The following is a 21,300-nucleotide window of genomic DNA, read 5'->3' as shown; positions in this document are numbered from 1 at the left end:
TTATTTTTGAAAGCGAGCATGAGCGGGGGGAGGGGCAGAGAGAGAGGGAGACACAGAATCCAAGCAGCTCCAGGCTCCGAGCTGTCAGCGCAGAGCCCGACGTGGGGCTCGATCTCATGAACCGTGAGATCATGACCTGAGCTGAAGTCGGATGCTTAACCAACTGAGCCACCCAGGCGCCCCAATATACATTTTCAACGTATCTTCAAGTTATAAAAATCCATAGGTCTTCAGTTTTACATTCCAACTCAGACAGAAAGCATTCTGTCTGGCCTGATAATTAGAGGAACCATAAAGCTGGTAGATAAACCTCCTATTTGCATGCTATTGCACCAGGATACTATAAATCCAATTGTTTGGAGTTTTTAGTGTAATTACTCAGGAGAGACATAATTTAGGGAGTAGTGTGCAAAATACTGTAAATACTACTAGAATACTTTTTATCGCTTAATGCTGTATGTGAAAAGTGTAACTTTAAATGGATAAAGGATTCTTGAAGTTGTGTCCAAGGTTTGCTCACTAGAAGAGACGTACAAACTGTCATCTTGCAGGAGATGGCATCTTTCCAAGTGTTAACGTTGGCTGCTGCAGGGGTAACAGGAAGAAATGGCTAAGCCTCTCGGTAGCGTTACAATAATGAATGTCTGTCATAGTTTATACAAGACTGTCAGGGCACCAAAACACTATTACTAAGGACTGTTAATCACTCAAAACAACTAGAACCTTGAGAGAACTGTTTCAGGGTCTAAAGATTCAGGAATGTATTTCTAAGGTGTTTTCAGTGTCTCTCTATAAGGTAGGCATTGAATGAGTAATTACTTTTTGATAGTGAGGCTTAAAACAATTTTTTTTACTGTTTATTTGTTTTCAAGAAGAGAAAGACAGAGCGGGCATGGGAGAGGGCCAGAGAGAGAGAGGGAGACACAGAATCCGAAGCAGGCTCCAGGCTCCGAGCTGTCAGCACAGAGCCCGAGGCGGGGCTCGAACCCACAAACCGCGAGATCATGACCTGAGAGCTGAGGCAGGATGCTTAACTGACTGAGTCACCAGGTGCCCCAGTAATGAGGATGTTTTGCTTATGAATGCAATTCAATTAGATTTCGATTCCCTACTGTTTTACTCAGTAAAAATTTTAAGAAAAAGGACACTGGAAAGATAAATGCTGGATTGCAGAAATCAGAATGAGTAGGAAAAGGGTAGAGCATGGGGGTTCTGCTTGGGAGTGAAGTGCTGATAGATTGAGAAGTAGAATAAAGAAAGATTCAAAAAGCCCAAGAGACAAAACCAAAAAACATGTAAATTGGACTTCCTAAAAATAAAAATCTGTGCTACAAATGGTAACATCAAGGAGATGAAGAGAGAGACCACAGAATGGGAGAAAAAATTTGCTAACCATATATCTGTCGAGAGACTTGTATCTAAAATCTATACAAAGTGCTGATGACTCAATAATAAAAAGATAAATAACTCAGTTTTAAAATGGGCAAACTATTTGAATAGACACACCTCCAAAGAAGATGTACAAATGGCTGGCGAAGAAGCACATGAAAACATCATTAGTCACTAGGAAAATGCAAATGAAAACCACAATAAAAACACCCCTTCACACCCATGAGGGTGGCTACAGTCAAGAGGACAAACAATAGGGGTGCCTGGGTGGCTCAGTCAGCTGGGCGTCCCACTTGGGCTCAGGTCATGATCTCGTGGTTCGGGAGTTCGAGCCCCGCGTCGGGCTCTGTGCTGACAGCTCAGAGTCCGGAGCCTGCTTCAGATTCTGTGTCTCCCTCTCTCTCATTAAGGAAAAAAAAAATTTTTTTTTAAAAAAGACGACAAACAATAACAAGTCCTGGCAGGATGTGGAGAGATTGGAGCTTTCATATTGCTGGTAGGAATATAAAATAGTGCAGCCATCTGGAATAGGCTTTGGCAGTTCTTCAAAATGTTAAACATTGACCCAACAATTGCAGTCCTAGGTGGAATTTCAAGAAGAAATAAAAAACATACCTACACATAAAAACCGTATACACAAACGTGTACAGCGACATTATTCACAATAGCCAAAAAAATGGAAACAGCTCAAGTGTCCATCGACTAATGAATGGATAAAATGCGGCACATCCGTATGGTGGGATGTTATTCGACAATAAAATGAATAAAGTATCAATACATGCTATAATATGGATGAACCTTGGAAACACTACGTTAAGTGAAAGATGCCGATCACAAAACATACTGAATGATTCCATTCGTATGAAATTTCCAGAATAGGCAAATCTGTAGGGATTACCGGCTGCCTAGGCCTGAGGGCAGGTGGGCGGAGAATGGGGAGTGATTCGTAATGGGTAGAGGCTTCTTTTGGGGTTGACAAAAGTGTCCTAAAATTAGATTGAGATGATGGTTGCAATGCTCTGTCAATACACTAAAAGCCCGTTGAGTTATACACTTTAAATGGGTGAATTACACATATGTATATTAATATCTCAATAAAGGTGGTAATAAGAAAAGGAAGATTCAAGACAAATTTCGCCTGAAGTTGACCACGAAACCAAGGAATCAGGAAAGCAATAGGATTTGGATTGTTGGAATGTAGTTTAAAAGGAGAAAAAAGAATTTAGTACCTTTAAATTAGATAATTCAAGACTTTCGCAGAAAGTGATCAAAGGCCTGTTCAAGTTTCCCTCGAGCTTTAGCAAATATTGCAGAGGAAAATTATTTGGTCTTACCCTGCAAGTATCAAAAATTCCATCTTCATCACCTGCACAAAATGAGGTGTTAGGGATTATTTGCCCATAACTCTGCTCAGAATCACAGATCTTTCGAGAGATATAATGTACTTCCGCTTCCTGTAACACATCTGTAACATTACCTATTAACAAAAAAATACCAGTAAATTATTTTGGAGAGCAGGCATTTTGACGGCAATATAAAATGTTCGTGTTGAATAGGGTTTCTTTCCAAAGTGATTCAACAATTATGTAAAGTTGTATCCATATATGCATGTGTGCCTAGGAAGATCGTGGAAGAATAATCTGATTGTTCATAGTTTAATTCCTTTAAGTTACTTTTTGTCTCTATGATTTGCCCATTCTGGACATTTCGTCCTACAAATGGAATCGTACAATATGTGAGCTTTTATGTCAAGCTTATTTCACTTGGTATAATGTAGCATGTACCAACACTTCATTCCTTTTAACGGCTAGGTAATATTCCATTGTATGAATATACTACATTTTGTTTATCCATTTATCAGTTGATGGATCTTTAGATTGTTTTTTTTTTTTTTTGCTAATATGAATAATGCTGCTGTGAGCATTTGAGTACAGGTGTTTGTGTGGACACGTGTTTTCATTTCTCTTGGGTATAGACATAGGAGTGGAGGTTCGGAATTATACGGGAACTATAAATTTTAATTTATACTATACTCCAAACTATGCTCCAAAAACACCTGTGCCATTTTATATTCCCACCAGCAATGCACGAGCGTTCCAATTTCTTTGCATCCTTGTCAACACTCGTTCCCATCTAACTTTGGATTATAGACATCCTTGTGGGTGTGACATTTATTAACTTTGAAAATTACATTTCCTAACAATTTTTTAAAATATCTGCAGATCAAAGATCTGGGGTTTGTTTCTGTTCCTGATTCTTTTTTTTGTTTTCATGTTTATTTATTTTTGAGAGACAGAGAGAGTCCCAGCAGGGAAGGGGCAGAGAGACAGAGGTAGACACAGAATCTGAAGCAGGGTCCAGGCTTGGAGCTGTCAGCCCAGAGCCCAACACGGGGCTCAAACTCACGAACCGCAAGATCATGACCTGAGCCAAAGTCAGAAAGTTAACTGACTGAGCCACTCAGGTACCCCTACATTTCCTAACTATTGGTAGTGTATAAAAATGAAATCGATTTTGGCATTTTGGTTTTATATCTGGCCACTTTACTGGACTCTCTTAATTCCAATGTATTGTAGACTGTATTAACGTAGGTAGTCCCATCATCTGTGAATAGTGAGTGTTTTGTTATTACCTAAGTCATAGGTGTTGTGCATCTTTTTCTAGTGTGCACTTGCTAGAACCTCTACTATGATATTGACAAAAGTAGTGATGGTGGGGGAAATTGTGCCTGATTCTAAGAGAAATGTTCGTTTATAATAATGATGTTTGCTGTAGTCTGGAGGTAGATAACCTTAACCAGGTTCAGGAAGTTCGCTTCTGTGTCTGGATTGCTACTGTTTAAAAAAATTTTTTTTAACATTTATTTATTTTTGAGAGAGAGAGAGAGAGAGAGAGAGAGGGAGAGACAGAGTGCAATGCAATATTTTTCCTCTGTGTTCTTCAGATTAGGTCACTTCTTTTGCTGTTTCAGTTTCAGTTCACTGATTCTTGCGCCATTTCGTTTCGCTAGACTTTTTATTCAGTTCTTTTGAAAATTGACTCTTTCACTACAGATATTCCCTATTTGGTAAATTATTGTCATCACATTTTCCTTTAATTCCTTTGACTTATGAACACCTAACGAGCTTCTTTGGGGTGCCTGGGCAGCTCAATCGGTTTAGTATCCAACTCTTGATTTTGGCTCAGGTCATGATCTTATGGTTCGTGAGATCGAGCCCTGTGTTAGACTCTGTGCTGATAGCACCAAGCCTGCTTGGGATTCTCTTTCTCTCTCTCTCTCTCTCTCTCTCCCCCCCCCGCCCCCAATCTGGTTTGCATTCTTTCTCTTAAAGTAAATGAATAATTTTTTAAAAGAGCTTCTCTGAAGTCTTTATCTGCTAAATTTAACATCTGAGCCTATATAGAGTCTGGTTCTATTGACCATTTCCCCCCACCTGAGAATAGGTGACACTTTGGGGTTTTTTGTTTGTTTTGTATGTCTTATATTTTTGTTGAAAATTGGGCATTTTAAGGGCGCCTGGGTGGCTCAGTTGGTTAAGAGTCCAACGTCAGCTCAGCTCATGATCTAATGGTTCGTGAGTTTGAATCCTGCATTGGGCTCTGTGTTGACAGCTCAGAGCCTGGAGCCTGCTTTGGATTTTGTCTCCCTCTCTCTCTGCCCCTCCCCTGCTTCATGGTCTCATTCTCTCTCTCTCTCAAAAATAAATAAATAAAATTTTTTTTAAAAAAGAAAGAAAATTTGTCATTTTCGATAGTATATTGTAACAACACTGGATTTTGATTCCTTCCTCAAGAATGTTGTTGTCAGGGGCACCTGGGTGGTTCAGTCAGTTGAGTATCCAACTCATGATTTCAGCTCAGATCATGATCCCAGGATGGTGGGATTGAGCCCTACATCAGGCTCTGCACTGAGTGTGGAGCTTGCTTAAGATTCTCTCTCTGTCTCCCCCTCTGCCCTTCCCTTGCTCACATGCTCTAAAATTAAAAAAAAGAAAAGAAAAAAAAGAATGTTGTCATCCTTAAAGTAACTTGCCCAGACTTAAATTGTAGACTTGTCTGTTGTGACTGTTGATGTTTCTGCTCAGTGTTTTAATTCTGATTTTTACCTTTAGCCTAGCTTCATGGGGCTTGCGTGTGTATCTGTATAGTTTAGGGGTCAGTCAATGATTTGGGCTGCTGATGAATAAATCTGTGTTTGGGTTGGGGACTGTATTCAAAGTCCAGTCAGTTTTCAAATCTACTTTGACTTTCTCTTTATTGTGAGTTCTCTCAGATTTTCCTGACACATGTATGGTTTCCCAACCAGCCAAGGATATTTGGAAAGCTTATTGAGCTATTCTATAGCTCTCACATTTTCAGGATTTATCTGTCAAATTTCTGACTGTTCTACTGCTGGCCATATCCAGGACTAGCAGAGGCTGTGGGTTTTCCCCATTTGTCTCTTGCTGAGTCTTCTACTTTTTATTGAGAATGCTGTTAGCCAGGATTTTCATCTGCTGTTCCAGATAGAGTTCACCTCCTCTGGTAACAAGATTCTGTTCTTCACGACCTTAGTAAAACTATTGCACTGACTGATCTGAGAGGGGACTTTGGACCAACCACAAACAAGAAAGCTGCAAATTCCTCTTTTACCCAGTTTATAGCCGTTTATGATGAACAAATATTTCTCAATGTGTTGTGTACTTTGGTTGATTTTCAAGCCCCTGAAATGGTAGCTTTTGGCAATTTTGTCCAGTTTATATCTGGGGAGGGGGGAGAAGATTTGCCACCCTCCCCATGCCATCACAGCCCAAATTCCCATCCCTTTTATCGTTTTATTGTTTCATAATCACAGTTCATAGTTTGTACAGTACTTACCCTTTGAACTTCGAGATTTGTTTTATGGGCTAGTAATTGGTCAGTTTATTATTATTTTTTTAATGTTTATTTTTGAGAGAGAGGGAGACAGAGTGCGAGCAGGGAAGGGCAGAGAGAGAGGGAGACACAGAATCCAAAGAAGGCTCCAGGCTCTGAGCTGTCAGCACAGAGCCTGATGCAGGGCTTGAACCCACGGAAGGTGGTCAATTTTTATAAAGATTCTACCTATAACTCGAAAAGATAAAATTCTCTAATTTTTTGAGGGGAGTGATTTGGCTATTAAATCAAACTTACTAATTATGTTGTTCAAATATTCCAAATCTTTACTTACTAGGTTTTCATCTGTTTGGTATGTTAATAATAAAAATAGTGTTGTATTAAAATTCCCTACCATCACAGAGGAGTTATAATGTTTGTTGTACAATTCTACTTTTCTATACAATTCTACAATTCTATAATTCTCCTTAATATTATCTGGGTCCTATTAGGTTCAGAAGTCTAGAATTGCTCTATCGTCTTGGTGAGTTAAACCTTTTCTAAATAAAAATGACCTCCTTTATCCCTAATAATTCTTTTGTCTTAAAGTCTATCTTGTCTGGGGCGCCTGGGTGGCGCAGTCGGTTAAGCGTCCGACTTCAGCCAGGTCACGATCTCGCGGTCCGTGAGTTCGAGCCCCGCGTCAGGCTCTGGGCTGATGGCTCGGAGCCTGGAGCCTGTTTCCGATTCTGTGTCTCCCTCTCTCTCTGCCCCTCCCCCGTTCATGCTCTGTCTCTCTCTGTCCCAAAAATAAATAAAAAACGTTGAAAAAAAATTTTTTTTAAAGTCTATTTTGTCTGCAATTTGCATAGTGATACTAGCTTTCTTTTAATTTGGATTTACTTGATATATTTCTTTACTATTGTTTTACTTATCCCTTTAGGTAAACTGGATTTCCTACTCCCTAATCTGATTATCTGTCTTTTAACTAGTGGTTTGCTCCATTAACACTTATCGTGATTATGGATATATTTGGGCTTTTTTCTACTGTCTTATTTTATATTTTCTACTTTTTTCACTTTTCCTATGCTTCTTATTTCTTGATTTATTAAGATTTTGTCTTCATTTTCTTATTCCATTTATTTCTTGCTACTAGTTTACACATTGTATCTTCTATTTCTATTATTGAAATTTGACCATTCATGGTTCAATCTAATGTTAATCAGTATCTTAACACTTCTTTTTTTTTTTTTCAATTTTTTTTGAATGTTTATTTTTGAGAGAGAGAGAGAGACAGAGCATGAGCGGGGGAGAGGCAGAGAGAGAGAGGGAGACACAATCTAAAACAGGCTCGAGGCTCTGAGCTATCAGCACAGAGCCCCATACAGGGCTCAAACTCACGAACCGCCAGATCATGACCTGAGCCGAAGTAGGACGCTTAACCAACTGAGCCACCCGTGTGCCCCTCTCACAGGTATAATTGCTCTCATTTCACAGATCATGAAAACATATGACATTGTGACAGATGATATAATATAGTGGAAACACATGAGTTTTGAAGCAGGCCAACCTGGGATTGAATTTTTATGCCCCACTTAGCTGTGTAATTTGGGGCAACTCAACATCTTCAAACCTCAGTTCATTCATGTCATAGTGTTTTTCATGGTGTTACTGGGGGCATTAAGTGAGAAATGCATTAAGGTGCTTAGCATTTTATTAAGTTCCTAGACCTGAATAAATGGAAGCTGCTGCTATATCATTGCTCTAATTGTTGTTCAAGAGTCAGTAACTTGCCCATGGTCATGCAGCTAGTACACTGCAGGGCTGAGATTTAGACTTAGGTCTTTGGTCCTAAAGCCCATACCTCTTTATCTTGTTTAAACAGTATTCTCAGAGGAAAAAAAAAATAATTCACAGATCTTTCATACATTTATCTGGTATTCTATCTAATCTATACCTAATTATTTACTTCTTAAAATTTTTTTTCATCTTTATTTATTTTTGAGAGAGATAGAGTGCAAGCAGGGAGGAGCAGAGAGAGAGGGAGACACAGAATCTGAAGCAGGCTCCAGGCCCTGAGCTGTCAGCACAGAGCCCGATACGGGACTTGAACCCACCAACTATGAGATCATGACCTGAGCTGAAGTCGGACGCTTAACCGACTGAACCACCCAGGCACCCCTAATCTACACATATTTAAATGGCTAGTTTCTGTGGGGAATAGAAAAGAGACTCAACGCTTGAGATCATGTATTGCTAACTAGATTTTGATCCCTTTGAGGGCAATTTGTACTTCATGTAGTACTTATATATTCAGGCTTTACAATGAGGAAGATCTGAATTTGTGTCCTACCTTTTCAACCTCTAAGATCCACAATTCCTGGTCTGTTACATGGGAATAATAACATTAACTTCCTAATAGGAATATTTTGAAGATAAAAGAAAATAATTATTTAGAAAAAGGGCCTAAAACACGGTAAATGCTCTCAAATAGTAGCTATTGTTAACACCAAAGGCAGAGACTAGTTTCTACATTTATTTGTTCTTCCCAGTAGTTCAATCAATCAGTAATTAGTGCCTGTTTGTGCACTAAAGAAAATGTATGGCAATCAACCTGCTTGATACTAAATAGGACATTAAGTAAAAAGGACCCTAAATTTGATCCCTTATAGCCAGAAGCTTATTACGATAAGCCATTCTGGGGGCGCCTGGGGGGCTCCGTCGGTTGAGCGTCCGACTTCGGCTCAGGTCATGATCTCGCGGTGTGTGAGTTCGAGACCCGCGTGGGGCTCTGTGCTGACAGCTCAGAGCCTGGAGCCTGCTTCAGATTCTGTGTCCCCTTCTCTCTCCGCCCTACCCCTTCTTGTGCTGTCTTTCAAAAATAAATAAACATAAAAAAAATTTAATAAAAAGATAAGCCATTCTGTTACAGAGCTGGAACAACAGAAACACTTAAAACCTCTCTCTCATCCTCTCTGAGAATGTCTAGAGGTTCAAGGGTCTTGGCAGGTATAACCAGAGAAAGTCTCTATTTCTGCTTTGGAAGATAATTTCATCTTTCCCACAAAAAAGAAAAAAATGCAAGAAAAAAAAGAACATTTCCTTTTCAATGGTTTATAAAGACTAATTGCTCAAGCTCATGATATAAAGAGATACACGTATAGAAGGGTTCATCCTCTCTAATAATCAGGAAAAAAATATACACATAAAATTCAGACTATAATTACCTTCTTCTTTTGTTCTTCCCCAGCCACTTATAAAACACTTCGTGTTTTGGTCCAGCATTTGGAAAACATCAAAAGGTAGACAAATAGGCTGAATATAGTCATTATACCTCACTGCTTTTTTTAAATGAAAAAGCGCAATATCATTTACGTAAGTTTCCAAATTGAAATCTGGATGGATAATGATTGCTTTAACTTTTATCTTCTTGGAGTATGGAGGACCTCCATGTATGTTATTAGTTCCAATCACAACTCTCCACATTAAAGGATCTCTGAAAGAGAATAAATGTTGTTATAAACATGTTTATTAAGTCAGTATTCTTCATCTCCCACTAGTTTTTGTGTTTCTCAGGGTAATCAGAAAAATTGAATCTTACTTTCATGTACGTGAAGTCACATCAAATAAGAGCCAAAATATCATGCCATAGGAAAGGAGAAAAAGATCAATGGGACAGAGGTCCTAAGACAGATTTAAGTACATGAGACTTTAATATATGATGAAGGTAGCACTTCTTACCAGTGGACAAAAGAATGATGTACTTGGTAGATGGCATGGGGACATCTAGCTAAACTAACTAGTTTGAAAAGTGAGATAAGGGGCGCCTGGGTGGCGCAGTCGGTTAAGCGTCCGACTTCAGCCAGGTCATGATCTCGCGGTCCGTGAGTTCGAGCCCCACGAAAATTAAAAAAAAAAAAAATTAAAAAAAAAAAGAAAGAAAAGTGAGATAAAATTAAATCTCTGAAAAACATTAAACAGTAAAATAAACCCCAAATGGATTAAATATTTAAATGCAGAAATCTTTTTTAATGCAGAAATCTTTTAAATAACATCTTCGTTTTAGAGATACATAAAGCGATCTGAGATTTGCTTCCAAATAATTGAAGGGGGGAGGAGTTGGTGGGGATAAAAACGAAATAAGATCAGGTAAGAGTTGATAACTGGAAGCTGGATGCTAGGCACATGGAATTCACTAAACTATTCCTTCTACTTTTGTAAATTTTTGAAATTTTAGAACGAAAACTTTGGATATGAAATTAGCATGAGAATTATAAAAACCTAGGAAGAAAATGTAGGTGAATACATAGCATTGATAGGAAATACATAGCATACATAGGAAAAAGGACTTGATCAAGCACAACATTCTAAATATATAAAACAGGATGCACTTATAGATCTTGACAATCTTAACAAAACAAAAACAAAGAACAAGTAAAAAACCAAAATGTTTTCTGTAGGTCAAAATCAACAATTAAAACCGTAAGAATTTAATAGTTGTTCATCTGGAATTGGACTGGGAAGGAGGACCTTTTACTTTATAGGCTGTTGTTTACAAATGCTGAAATTCCTTTTCATCCTTCAAACTGGCCAAGTTTATGAGTGTGTGTGTGAGTGTGTGTGTGTGTAATGCTCAGGATAAACAAAAGTCACCAAAACAAAGCAACTCTTATTCATGTGGGAAGTATAAACAGATGGGTACTTTGCCAGCATGTATCAATAGCCTATGAAATTTGCACTGTATTTTACTCTGCAATTCTACTTCCTAGAATTTCTCCCAAGGAAATAGAAGATATTTAGCTATCCTAAAAGTGGGTTAGGTAACCTCTAGAAAGTTTACCAAAAAATTGTAAAGCCCTAGTTCTATTTTGTGTAAAAAGAAATCACTGCTTTGAGCTACTTTGAAATAATGGTCTTTTCTTTTCTTTTCCAAACTTACTCAACTTATATTCCTTGCTTCAGTTTATATTCAGACCATAAGATTACAAAACAGGCTGTAGGGGCACCTAGGTGGTTCAGTTGGTTGAGTATCCAACTCTTGATTTTGTCTCAGGTCATGATCCCAGGGTCATGGGATCAAGCCCCACATAAGGCTCTGTGCTGAGCATGGAGTCTGCTTGAGATTCATTCTCTTTCTCTTTCTCTCTCTTCCTCCCCCTCTCTTTCTTTTCTTCCCCCTGCTTTCTTTCACTCTCAAATAATAGTAAAAAAAACAAAACAAAACAAAACAAAAAAAAAAACCACACGACCCAGGCTGTATACTGAAATGTATACATTGCTGAAATTAAAGAAGACATGAATAAGTGGAAAGAGATTCTGTGCTCATGGACTGGAAAACTTAATATTGTTAAGATGACAGTAATTACCCAAAGCAATCTATAGATTCAATGCAATCCCTATAAAAATCCCAATGATTTTTTTTTTTTGAAGAAGTAGAAAAACCCATCCTAAATTCACACAGAATGTCAAGGGACCCCAAGTAGCCAAAATAATCTTGAAAAAGAAGACTCTAGTTGGAGGACTCCCATTTCCAGACTTGAAACCTACTGCAAAGCTACAATAGTCAAAACAGTATCATACTGGCAGGCACACACACACACACCAGTTGAAAAGAATTGAAAGCCCAGAAATACACCCTTGCGTATGGGCTCAACTGATTTTCAATAGAAGTGTCAAGACAATTCACTGGGACAGAACAGCCCTTTTCAACAAATTTTGCTGGCAAAGTTGTGTATGTACATGCAAAAGAATGAATTGGACACTTGCCTTACACCACATGCAAAAATTAAACCAAAACAGATGAAGGTCTAACTATAAAAGTAAAACAAAAAAACTCCTAGAGGAAGACACAGGAGAAAACTTTCACGGTATTGGATTTGGCAATGATTTCTTGGATATGACACCAAAAACACAGGTAACAATAAATAAATAAATAAATAAATAGGACGTCTTTAAGATTAAAAACTTTGGTGCATCAAAGATCATTATGAAGAGAGTGAAAAGACAAACCACAGAATGAGAGAAAATATTTGCAAATCCTGTATTTGATAAGGGGCTGATATCAAGAATATAAAAAAACATTCCTACAGCTCAGCAAAAATACTAATTAAAAATGGGCAAAGGATTGAATACATGTTTCTTCAGGGAAGATATACACATGGCCAATAAGCACATTGAAAGGTGCTCAACATCACTAGTTATTAGGGAAACGTAAATCCAAATCACAGTGAGGGGCGCCTGGGTGGCTCAGTCGGTTAAGCACCGAATGCTGAAACGACTCTTCATTTCAGCTCAGGTCATGATCTCAGGGTGTGAGATTGAGCCCCAAGTTGGGCTGCACGTGGGGTGTGGAGCCTGCTTGGGATTCTCGCTCCCTCTGCCCACCCCTCTCTCCCGTTACCCCTGCCCCCAACTCCCACTCTTGCACGCTCTCTCTGAGAAAAATACAAAGACAAAAACAGAAACAAAGACAAAACACAAAAGCCACCGTGAGATACACTTCACACGCATTAGGATAGTTACCATAGTAGTAGTGTAAGTGTTGTGTAAGTGATGAGCTAGGCACATGGAGACTGATGTCCTGAATCGATTTGTAATCAGTGTGGGGTACTGGGAGACGAGAAACAAACTTAAGAGCTACTGTGCAGAGAGAGCTAATTCTAGGTAATGGAGCCATTAGTGATGGTGTTATGTGAAAGAATCGAGAAGGAACAGAGTTGTAGAGGAAAGATTTTTTAAAATTCATTTTTGGACTTGTTGAGACGGCAACTCCAGTATAAATGTGTAGCAGAGAACCGGAAATATGACTCCCCTGGAGAGACTTGGGTGTTTCCAGGACATGGTGACTACTGAAACAGAAGTAGACGGATATCTCCAGCGAAGAGTACAGAGGATAAGGCAAAAGGATAACAAGGGGAACTCTAGAAATATTGCCATTTAGACAATGACAGACTCCGCAAGGAAAAGGAGAAAAGAAAAAAGAGACGGTGACTTAAAAATCAAGAAAAAAAAAGAAAGAAATCAAGGAAACAGATTGTTTCGAGGAGAGCAGCGGTCAACTTCGCCACATGCTATAAAGATCAAATAGGAGTCACCCCTGGGGGGCTCAGTCGGTTAAGCATCCAACTCATGGTTTCGGCTCGGGTCATGATCACGCGGTTCGTGAATTTGAGCCCTGTGACAGGCTCTGTGCTGACAGTGCAGAGCCTGCTTGGGATTCCCTCCCTCTCTATGCCTCTCCCCCGCTTGCACACACTCTCTCTCTCTCTCAAAAATAAATAAAGAAACTTAAAAAAATAAAAGATCAAATAAGATGGGGACTAGCAAGATGTCATTGGATTTGGCACGGAGGGGGATCTTTAACAGTGTGATTTGGCCCCAGATATCAGACTGCAATTGGGATCTTATGAGTCAATGCAGAGGAAGCAAAAGGGGGTCTCTCAAAGTGTTTAACAGTGAAGGGAAGAACAGGAACAGGTAGGGTTAATCGGTAGGTTGCTTGGGTTTTTAAATAATGGCGGAGTGATCTAAACACGTGTAAGGATTCCAGGGAAGAAACCAGAGAGACGTTGAAAAATACTAAAATACACTGAGGTATAATGAAACAGCACAGATTTGAGAACTGGCTTGAAATCAGGGGGCTACTATTTAACAGCAGTGTGATCTTGGGCAAGTTACCAAATCGCCCTGCTCTCTGGATTCTTCAGGCGTAAAACAGAGAGAATAATAGCTATCTACCTCAGAGGGTTACTGGGAGGGCTTTTTTTTTTTTTTTTTAAACACAGAATTATATTTAACATCCTTAGTACTTAATCTCAGAGCAAGTCTTTGATAAATGGTCGTTATAAGAAGGAATAAGGGATCGTTGACGGTGCAAGATAAGTGAGGAGGAACCGGAATAAAAGGTGGCAAAGTTAGTCCTCTGACAGAGGGGGCACTTCTGAAAAGTAGAGACTATGCCCCAGTAATGTCTACTTCCTCAGCACGCAGCCCAGCCCCTAGCAGATAACATATATCCAGTAAATGTTGAGTGCGGAAGTAAAAACATCAATGAGATTTAGCCTTGAGAAACGTTAAGTGGAATATGAACATTATCCTCGAAGAACTGGATTCAATGTATCTGGCGTCAGAAAGCAGATAAAAAAAATCAAGGCACTTACTTTAACATAAGAAAAGCTCTCTAAGAATTAGAGCTGTCCAAAAAAGAAGTGAGATTCCTCCTAAGGTAGCAGTGCATCATCGCAAGAAATGTTTCAAGTAGAGAGCCGTATGCTGTAGTTATGGTCACATGTGTGAGTTTTCATTCTGACAAACCTGGATTTGATCCCTGATTTGGTGGCTCTCTAGCCATGAGCAAGGTACTTAATGCTTAAGTCTCAGGGTCTCCCTACAGCAAAGAATGGTTGCAAACGTTAGTAAAATTAAGTACGAAAATGTGCCTGGCTCAGCACATTGAAGCGATCATTATTTCAGACTCGACAGCCTCTTACTTCGATATTGTAAGAAGGATTCAAATACAGGACAGAGGATTGAACCAGACCTTGAAAATGCCTCTTTGAAGTCTAAGATTCAATGACAATGTAACAAAGCTATATTATTTGACCAAGGTCATACATCTGGTAGGTTTTGGAAACTTCCTTAAAGCCTCAGCACCAGAGTGTCAGTGGAAAACTGGGATACAGGTCTCCTCAATTTAAACTCATTTTTCTTCCTACTGTGTCAAAGGACTAGACCAGTAAAAAGCATGATGTCAGGACTTGGTAGGCAAGAAAAGCTTTTCCAAGAATCTTCAAACCATATCAACCAGGGTTTTCCTCCCTTGATTTGAGGTCTGAATGCTGCGGAAAAGCAGTTTTTAAAGATAGCATGTTAGAAAACAATTGTAAAGCACTCACCCTTGAAAGAACAGAATTGATTCCTAACTCTGAAACTTTTTTTCTAGATCTCCACGTTTGGTTCATACCTTAGTATCTTACTATTTTTCTACCTCTGTTCCTCAAAAAGCCAATTTATGGAACTGAAATGCATGTTTCAAAAATTTAGTATACCGGGGCGCTTGGCTGGCTCAGTTGGTCTCAAGGTCATGAGTTCAAGCCCCACGTTGAGCATAGAGCTTACTTACAAAAAATGTAGTACACAGACTAAAACCTTATGTACCCCATCAGGCCAGTTGCCCTCAACTGAATTTTGAACTTGTTAGTCCCCTTTTTTTTTTTTTAATTTTTTTTAACATTTATTTATTTTTGAGACAGAGAGAGACAGAGAATGAACAGGGGAGGGGCAGAGAGAGAGGGAGACACAGAATCTGAAACAGGCTCCAGGCTCTGAGCTGTCAGCACAGAGCCCGACGCAGGGCTCGAACTCACGGACCGTGAGATCATGACCTGAGCTGAAGTCGGACGCTTAACCGACCAAGCCACCCAGGCGCCCCTTGTTAGATCCTTTTAAAGACTTTTCATTCTTCTCCAAGAGATCTGTTCTGTTATAAATGAAAAACTAAAGGGGCGCCTGGGTGGCTCAGTCAGTTAAGCGCCGACTTTGGCTCAGGTCACTATCTCACTGCTCGTGAGTTCAAGCCCCACACTGGGCTCTGTGCTGACAGTTCTCAGAGCCTGGAGCCTGCTTCAGATTCTGTGTCTCCTCTCTCTGCCCCTCCTCCAATCACAGTCTGTCTCTCTCAAAAATGAAATAAACATGAAAAAAAATTTTTTTTAAAAAAACCAAACAGCTAAAGGAATGTTATACGACAGGTACCATCGTTTCCCAAAATATTTTTCTTAGAGCTTCGTATAAAATGGTTATGAGGGTCATGAAGTTCTATTCTAACTGTGGTAAATCCTATTTCTCTAAGACTGACATCACCCATAGAATCAATAAACATTTATTAGGTCTTCTATAAAGTAGGCCAAGTCCTATATTAGTCCAAGGAATACAAAATAAAACATGTAGCTCTTGTTCTTAAAAAACTCATGATCCAATCATGAGAAAGACAAATACATGGTTGCAATATAATTGTAAAAGCTAAAAGAAAATTGTCAGTATTTAAAGCAACGTCCGACAAACTCCAACCCATAGTCCAAATCTACCTGTCTCCTATTTTTGTATAGCCCACGAACAAAGAATGTTTTTTATACTTTTAGATGGTTGGGACTCTCCCCCAATAGTATTTTGTCAAATTTTAGTGTTCATAAGTAATTTATTGGATCACAGCACACTTACTCAGTTGTACTGTCTATGGCTACTTTGGTTCTATAGCGACAGAGTTGAGTAGTTGTGACAAAGTCCTTAAAACTTTTGCTATCTTTGCAGAAAGTGTGTTGACTTCTGATTTATAGGATTCACGTCAATAAATAGCGTGCTACATGTAAAGCATTATGGCTATTTGTAAACACACAGCTTAACTGAACATGACTGAAATAAAATGGTCCTCTACTACTTTAAAATACTCCCTCAGAGGGGCGCCTGGGTGGCTCGGTCGGCTGAGCGTCCGCCTTCAGCTCAGGTCATGATCTCACACTCCGTGAGTTCGAGCCCCGCGTCGGGCTCTGTGCTGACAGCTCAGAGCCTGGAGTCTGCTTCGGATTCTGTGTCTCCCTCTCTCTCTGCCCCTCCCCTGCTCATGCTCTGTCTCTCTCTGTCTCAAAAAAATAAATAAAAACATTTAAAATAAATAAATAAAATAAAATACTCCCTCAGAGAAAAAAAATAGGAATTGTGTTTTGAATACATACCTAGTGTCCTTAGTGCAGTGGGCAGCCGTGAGGACCCACTTACTTTTCACTAAGCTTCCCCCACATATGTGAGCAAGAATTTTGCCTGATTGGATCTGCAGGCTAACTAGCCATGGCCATGCACCAATTTGAGCTTCTGTGCCCCCTATAATCCGAGACCCTTTCAATGCATCTGCAAGTGGTGCTGTTCCACAATCTAAAAATAAAAGTCATATATTATTTGGACTGAACATCTAATAATATGCACTACCTCCTAATCTTAACCCACTAATCTTTTAAATTCCTATTTAAAAGATGGATAGCAAGCTGGATACCTAAGGCATGCCCATCTTCTGGGGAAAAAAAAAATTAAAGGAGCGTTAAGACAAACCGGCTTAACTGATCACTTGCAAATGGGCGTTAGATCAACACAGTTCATTAATTTTAAACTCTATTCCTCTAAATGAGATAGGTTTCTTTGACCAGGTATCACATTGTTTCCTGTGCAGAATGGCAATTAGAGAGCCGGGGACTGATGAATCACGGGCTACAAGTTACAATACTTGCATTTAACTTGTTAGGTTAATTTTTCTCAAGTGTAGTATGAAAAGGTCACCTACGGGCCTTTTCAACCCTGAATCTACTAAATCCTTCATCATTAAAATGGGAAAGACAAACCTCAGTGTTTTGAACATACATAGATGCGCCACACAAGCCTATGGCGTTTTTGTTACGACTACTACCCTGTCACGAATGGATTGCTTAGGTCTGTACGTTTTAAAGACAGTTGGAACGACAGAAAGGGAGGGACCCAAATCCAAACACTACAGAGGTGGGGAAGACGCACAGGACACCGTCCAAAGAGAGGAATGAACAGATACTGCCCTCTTCGTCTGCTGCTCCCTCCTCCCGGGCCTGGGGTGCCCTCCGCCTTGCTCGCGGGGCCTCAGGCCACCCCGGGGCAGCCACCTGCTCCTGCCAGGGGCCGCGTCCAGTCCTTTCAGAGAGTGAGTAGTGCGCTGCGTACGGGAGAGCGCTGCCCACAAACAGCAAGGCAGCACTCAGGAGCCGCAGCCCCATTTTGAAACTCCCGGCGCACAAGATGGCGGCAGGCATTTCCTGTCTGTCAGGCTGTGGGCTGCGGGCTGGGAGACAGGGGTGCGCAGGCGGTTCGCAGGCTAGGAGACTGGGACGGATGGTGCGCCAGTGGTCCGCAGCCTAGGAGACAGGGGTGGGGGGCACAGGTGCTCCGCGGCCTGAGGGGGGAGGCGGTGCACAGGCGGGCCGTGGCCTAGGAGATGGGGGGCAGTGCGCCGATGGGCCACGGCCTAAGAGACGCGGGTGTGCATTGGCTGGCCGCAGTCTAGGAGTCTGGGTGTACGGGCATGCAGAGCTGTGGGCCCCAGCACACCGGGGTGGCCAGGGGCAGGAGGCCAGCGAGGCTGGCGGAGTGGCCCGGATGGGGCTGTGCCCGTTGGCTTCCACTCACGGGGCGGACGCACCTGAGGAGTGCTGCCCTCGCCGGATCCGAGCCTTCATTCACTGGCCAGATCCACTGCGCTCATACAGTACAGTTGGGCCACTGTTGTGGGAGGGGACGTGCAGGGCCCCTGGGCACTGCTAGCTCAGACTTGTAGGGCCTGGAGGGCTTCCAGAAGTCAGGGCAGCTAAACTGAGGCACGAAAGCTGGGAAGGGGAGGGGGAAAGCAGAGAACAAAGCAAACGCAAGGTGGGGATCCGAGGTAATATAGCCACTGGGGAACCCAATTTCTGTGATACGTGTTTTGTAGTAGTTTGCTTTCAAGTGGTCACCTCAGGGTGAGCTGATAAAATCAAATTGCAGGACCTGCAAAGTTGACAAAAACTGCCTGATGGTAACTGCTCGCTCGCTCGCTCTCTTTCTCTCTCTCACTCACTTCAGTCCCAAGCCTGAGAGATGGATTATTCCTGGCCCCTATCAGAACCCCTGAGATGACCTTTGACATTCCAAACACTGTGGGGAGAGGACAAGATAAGTGGCACCAGTTAACTGATCCATTGAACAAGTAGGTATTAACCTCACATTATGCACCTGTCCTGAAATAAATATCACATCGCAGGAGGAGTGTTAAGACCCGTCCCTCTGACCCAGGGAACTTTGTAACTTGGCTAGCAGAGAAAATCACCTGGGGAACAAAGAAATAAACTATGACACCCAAACCTAATACAAATTCAGATGCAAGGGATTGATGTGGGCTGTGGCAGTCTGGGAAGGTCCCTGAAGGAGGGGGTTGTGAGCTGGGCCTAGCTTGAGGGGGAAGATGAAGAAGAGGAAGGAGATGTAGTGAAGACCGGCTGGGCTAATGGTACAGCATAAACAAAGGCATGGACATATATCCATGCATATTTCCCCAGAGAAACAGAACCAACAGGATATGTAGAGATAATATATTTATTATGGAAATTGGCTCACACGCAATTAAGGAGACTGAGAAATCCCATGATAGGCCATCTGCAAGCTAGAGAACTTGGAAGACCAGTGGTATCAGTCAGTCCAAACCCAAAGGGCTGAGAACCAGGAGCTCTGGTGTGGGAGGCCAGGAGAGATGGATGTCCCAAGTCAAGGTGAAAGGGGGAATTTACCCTTCCTCCACCTCTTTGTTCTATTTGGGCCCTCAGTGGATTGGATTGAATGACACCCGCCTACATTGGTGAGGGCAGATCTTTACTAGGTCTACTGACTTAATGCCGATCTCTTCCAGAAACACTCTCATGGACACACCTGGAAATACTGTTTTACCAGCTATCTGGGCATCCCTTAGTCTAGTCAAGTTGATACATCAAATTTACCATCACAATAATGATAATGTAATGGGTGTGTGTGGGTGTGTGTGTGTAATTTTATTATTGTTTTTACTGTTTTCTATTATCTTACAGAGACAAAAGAGAGAAGCCATGCCTTAAAATTTTTGATCAGGATATGTAAGACAAAAATTAAGTTAAAGGCTTCTTCCTGGTTTTGTATTTGATTTGATTTTGTTTTAAAGTCCAGAATCAACATGTGTGGCCCTCTTCCCTTTAGCAGAGTCATTTAATACAGCTTTTGGATATGCAGTAGTCAGCCTGGAGCCTGCTTCCTACTTAAGAGTAAAGGCATTGATTGCTCGGCAGAACTTACGAGAAAATTTTCAGTGTGCAAAGGAAGCTGGGGAAGAGGGAGGAAAGAAGCAGCCAGCCCAATAATATGGCAGAAGGCCAGGCCTGAGCCCAAAAGAGATCTAGGAGAGTTTCACTGTGGTGGGTTGACCCAGGGTTTTTAAAACAGTAATGATCCAATGTTTGGTTTTAAATTGTTTTATTGTTGCTATCTTGAGCTGTGCTGAAGGCTGCTTCTCTTAATCCCACACTGTCAGTAACAAGGGAACAATGTGGGCTGTGGTTAGTCTAGGAGGTTGGTGAGGAATTAAAGTATGGGTCAGTAAAAGGACAGCCACCTTGCTCATATTATCTTTCTGAGGTCGTCATGGTTGGCAGCATTAAATCAAAGGAGGCCAGGGGTGCCTGGGTGGCTCAGTCGGTTAAGCGTCCGACTTTAGCTCAGGTCATGATCTCACGGACTGTGAGTTCGAGCCCCGCGTTGGGCTCTGTGCTGACAGCTCAGAGCCTGGAGCCTGCTTGGGATTCTGTGTCTCCCTCTTTCTCTCTCCTCCCCTGCTCATGCCCTGTCTCTCTCTTTTCAAAAATAAATAAACATTAAAAAAACTTTTTTTAAAAATCAAAGGAGGCTATTAGTGGGGGCTTACAGGTGGTGACACATGGGAAAGGGAACAGATCAGGGCCACGCTGAAATGGGGAGGGTGCATATTGGAGTGAAACAAGTTGCAGCATGAACTGACCCAGGGGCAGACAAGAAACAAACTTCCTATTCCCCGAATATCTTAGTGGAAGGTGATACTTGAAAGGGGAGAAACACAGGGTATATTTCTCTGTATGGGGGGAATGTGATCAGACTGGCTTTGAAAGCAAATCAAATGACAGGTCTTGGTGTGACAGTTAACAGGGATGCAACACATTCTTTTACAGATTCTAATCAAAAACAGGTGCATGTAGCCAAGTCATGAAAGGGCAATGAAAAATGCATTGGGCCAGTAACTGCAAAGGTCCTGCACCTGGATTTCCTCTGCATTTTCTAGATCTTCACTCTTCTGTAACCATCACTTCCTTTCTTTGTGGGATCACGCCCATCTGCAGAGGTAGGCAGCCGCCAAAATGACCTCCAATCCTCCTTCTCCTGGTAGTCACACCCTTGTTTAATCATTGCCCCCCCCCCCCACTGCCTATAGGGTTAGCTGGATTTAGTGACATGTTTCTAGCATATAGAAAGTGGCAG

General features: G+C 41.2%; 1 protein-coding gene across 5 annotated transcripts in view; it reads right to left on the bottom strand.

The window, feature by feature from the left end:
• The window catches only part of LOC124502440 (cyclic AMP-dependent transcription factor ATF-1), a 116,994-nt gene that overhangs the window by 906 nt on the left and 94,788 nt on the right, over positions 1–21,300 (bottom strand). For all 5 annotated transcript variants that reach the window (XM_047067103.1, XM_047067105.1, XM_047067104.1 and 2 more), the window contains 2 exons: positions 9,450–9,718; positions 2,724–2,866 (listed from right to left, as the gene is read on the bottom strand). In XM_047067103.1, the coding sequence (XP_046923059.1) occupies positions 2,724–2,866; positions 9,450–9,718 (412 nt within the window). The remainder of the gene's footprint in view (positions 1–2,723; positions 2,867–9,449; positions 9,719–21,300) is intronic.

Source organism: Lynx rufus, unplaced genomic scaffold (genome assembly GCF_022079265.1).
Source record: "Lynx rufus isolate CCGP_SWC_20201006 ecotype Redwood Valley unplaced genomic scaffold, mLynRuf1.p SCAF_7, whole genome shotgun sequence".
NCBI classification, from domain to species: Eukaryota; Metazoa; Chordata; class Mammalia; order Carnivora; family Felidae; genus Lynx; species Lynx rufus.
This window is presented reverse-complemented; position numbering and strand designations above follow the sequence as displayed.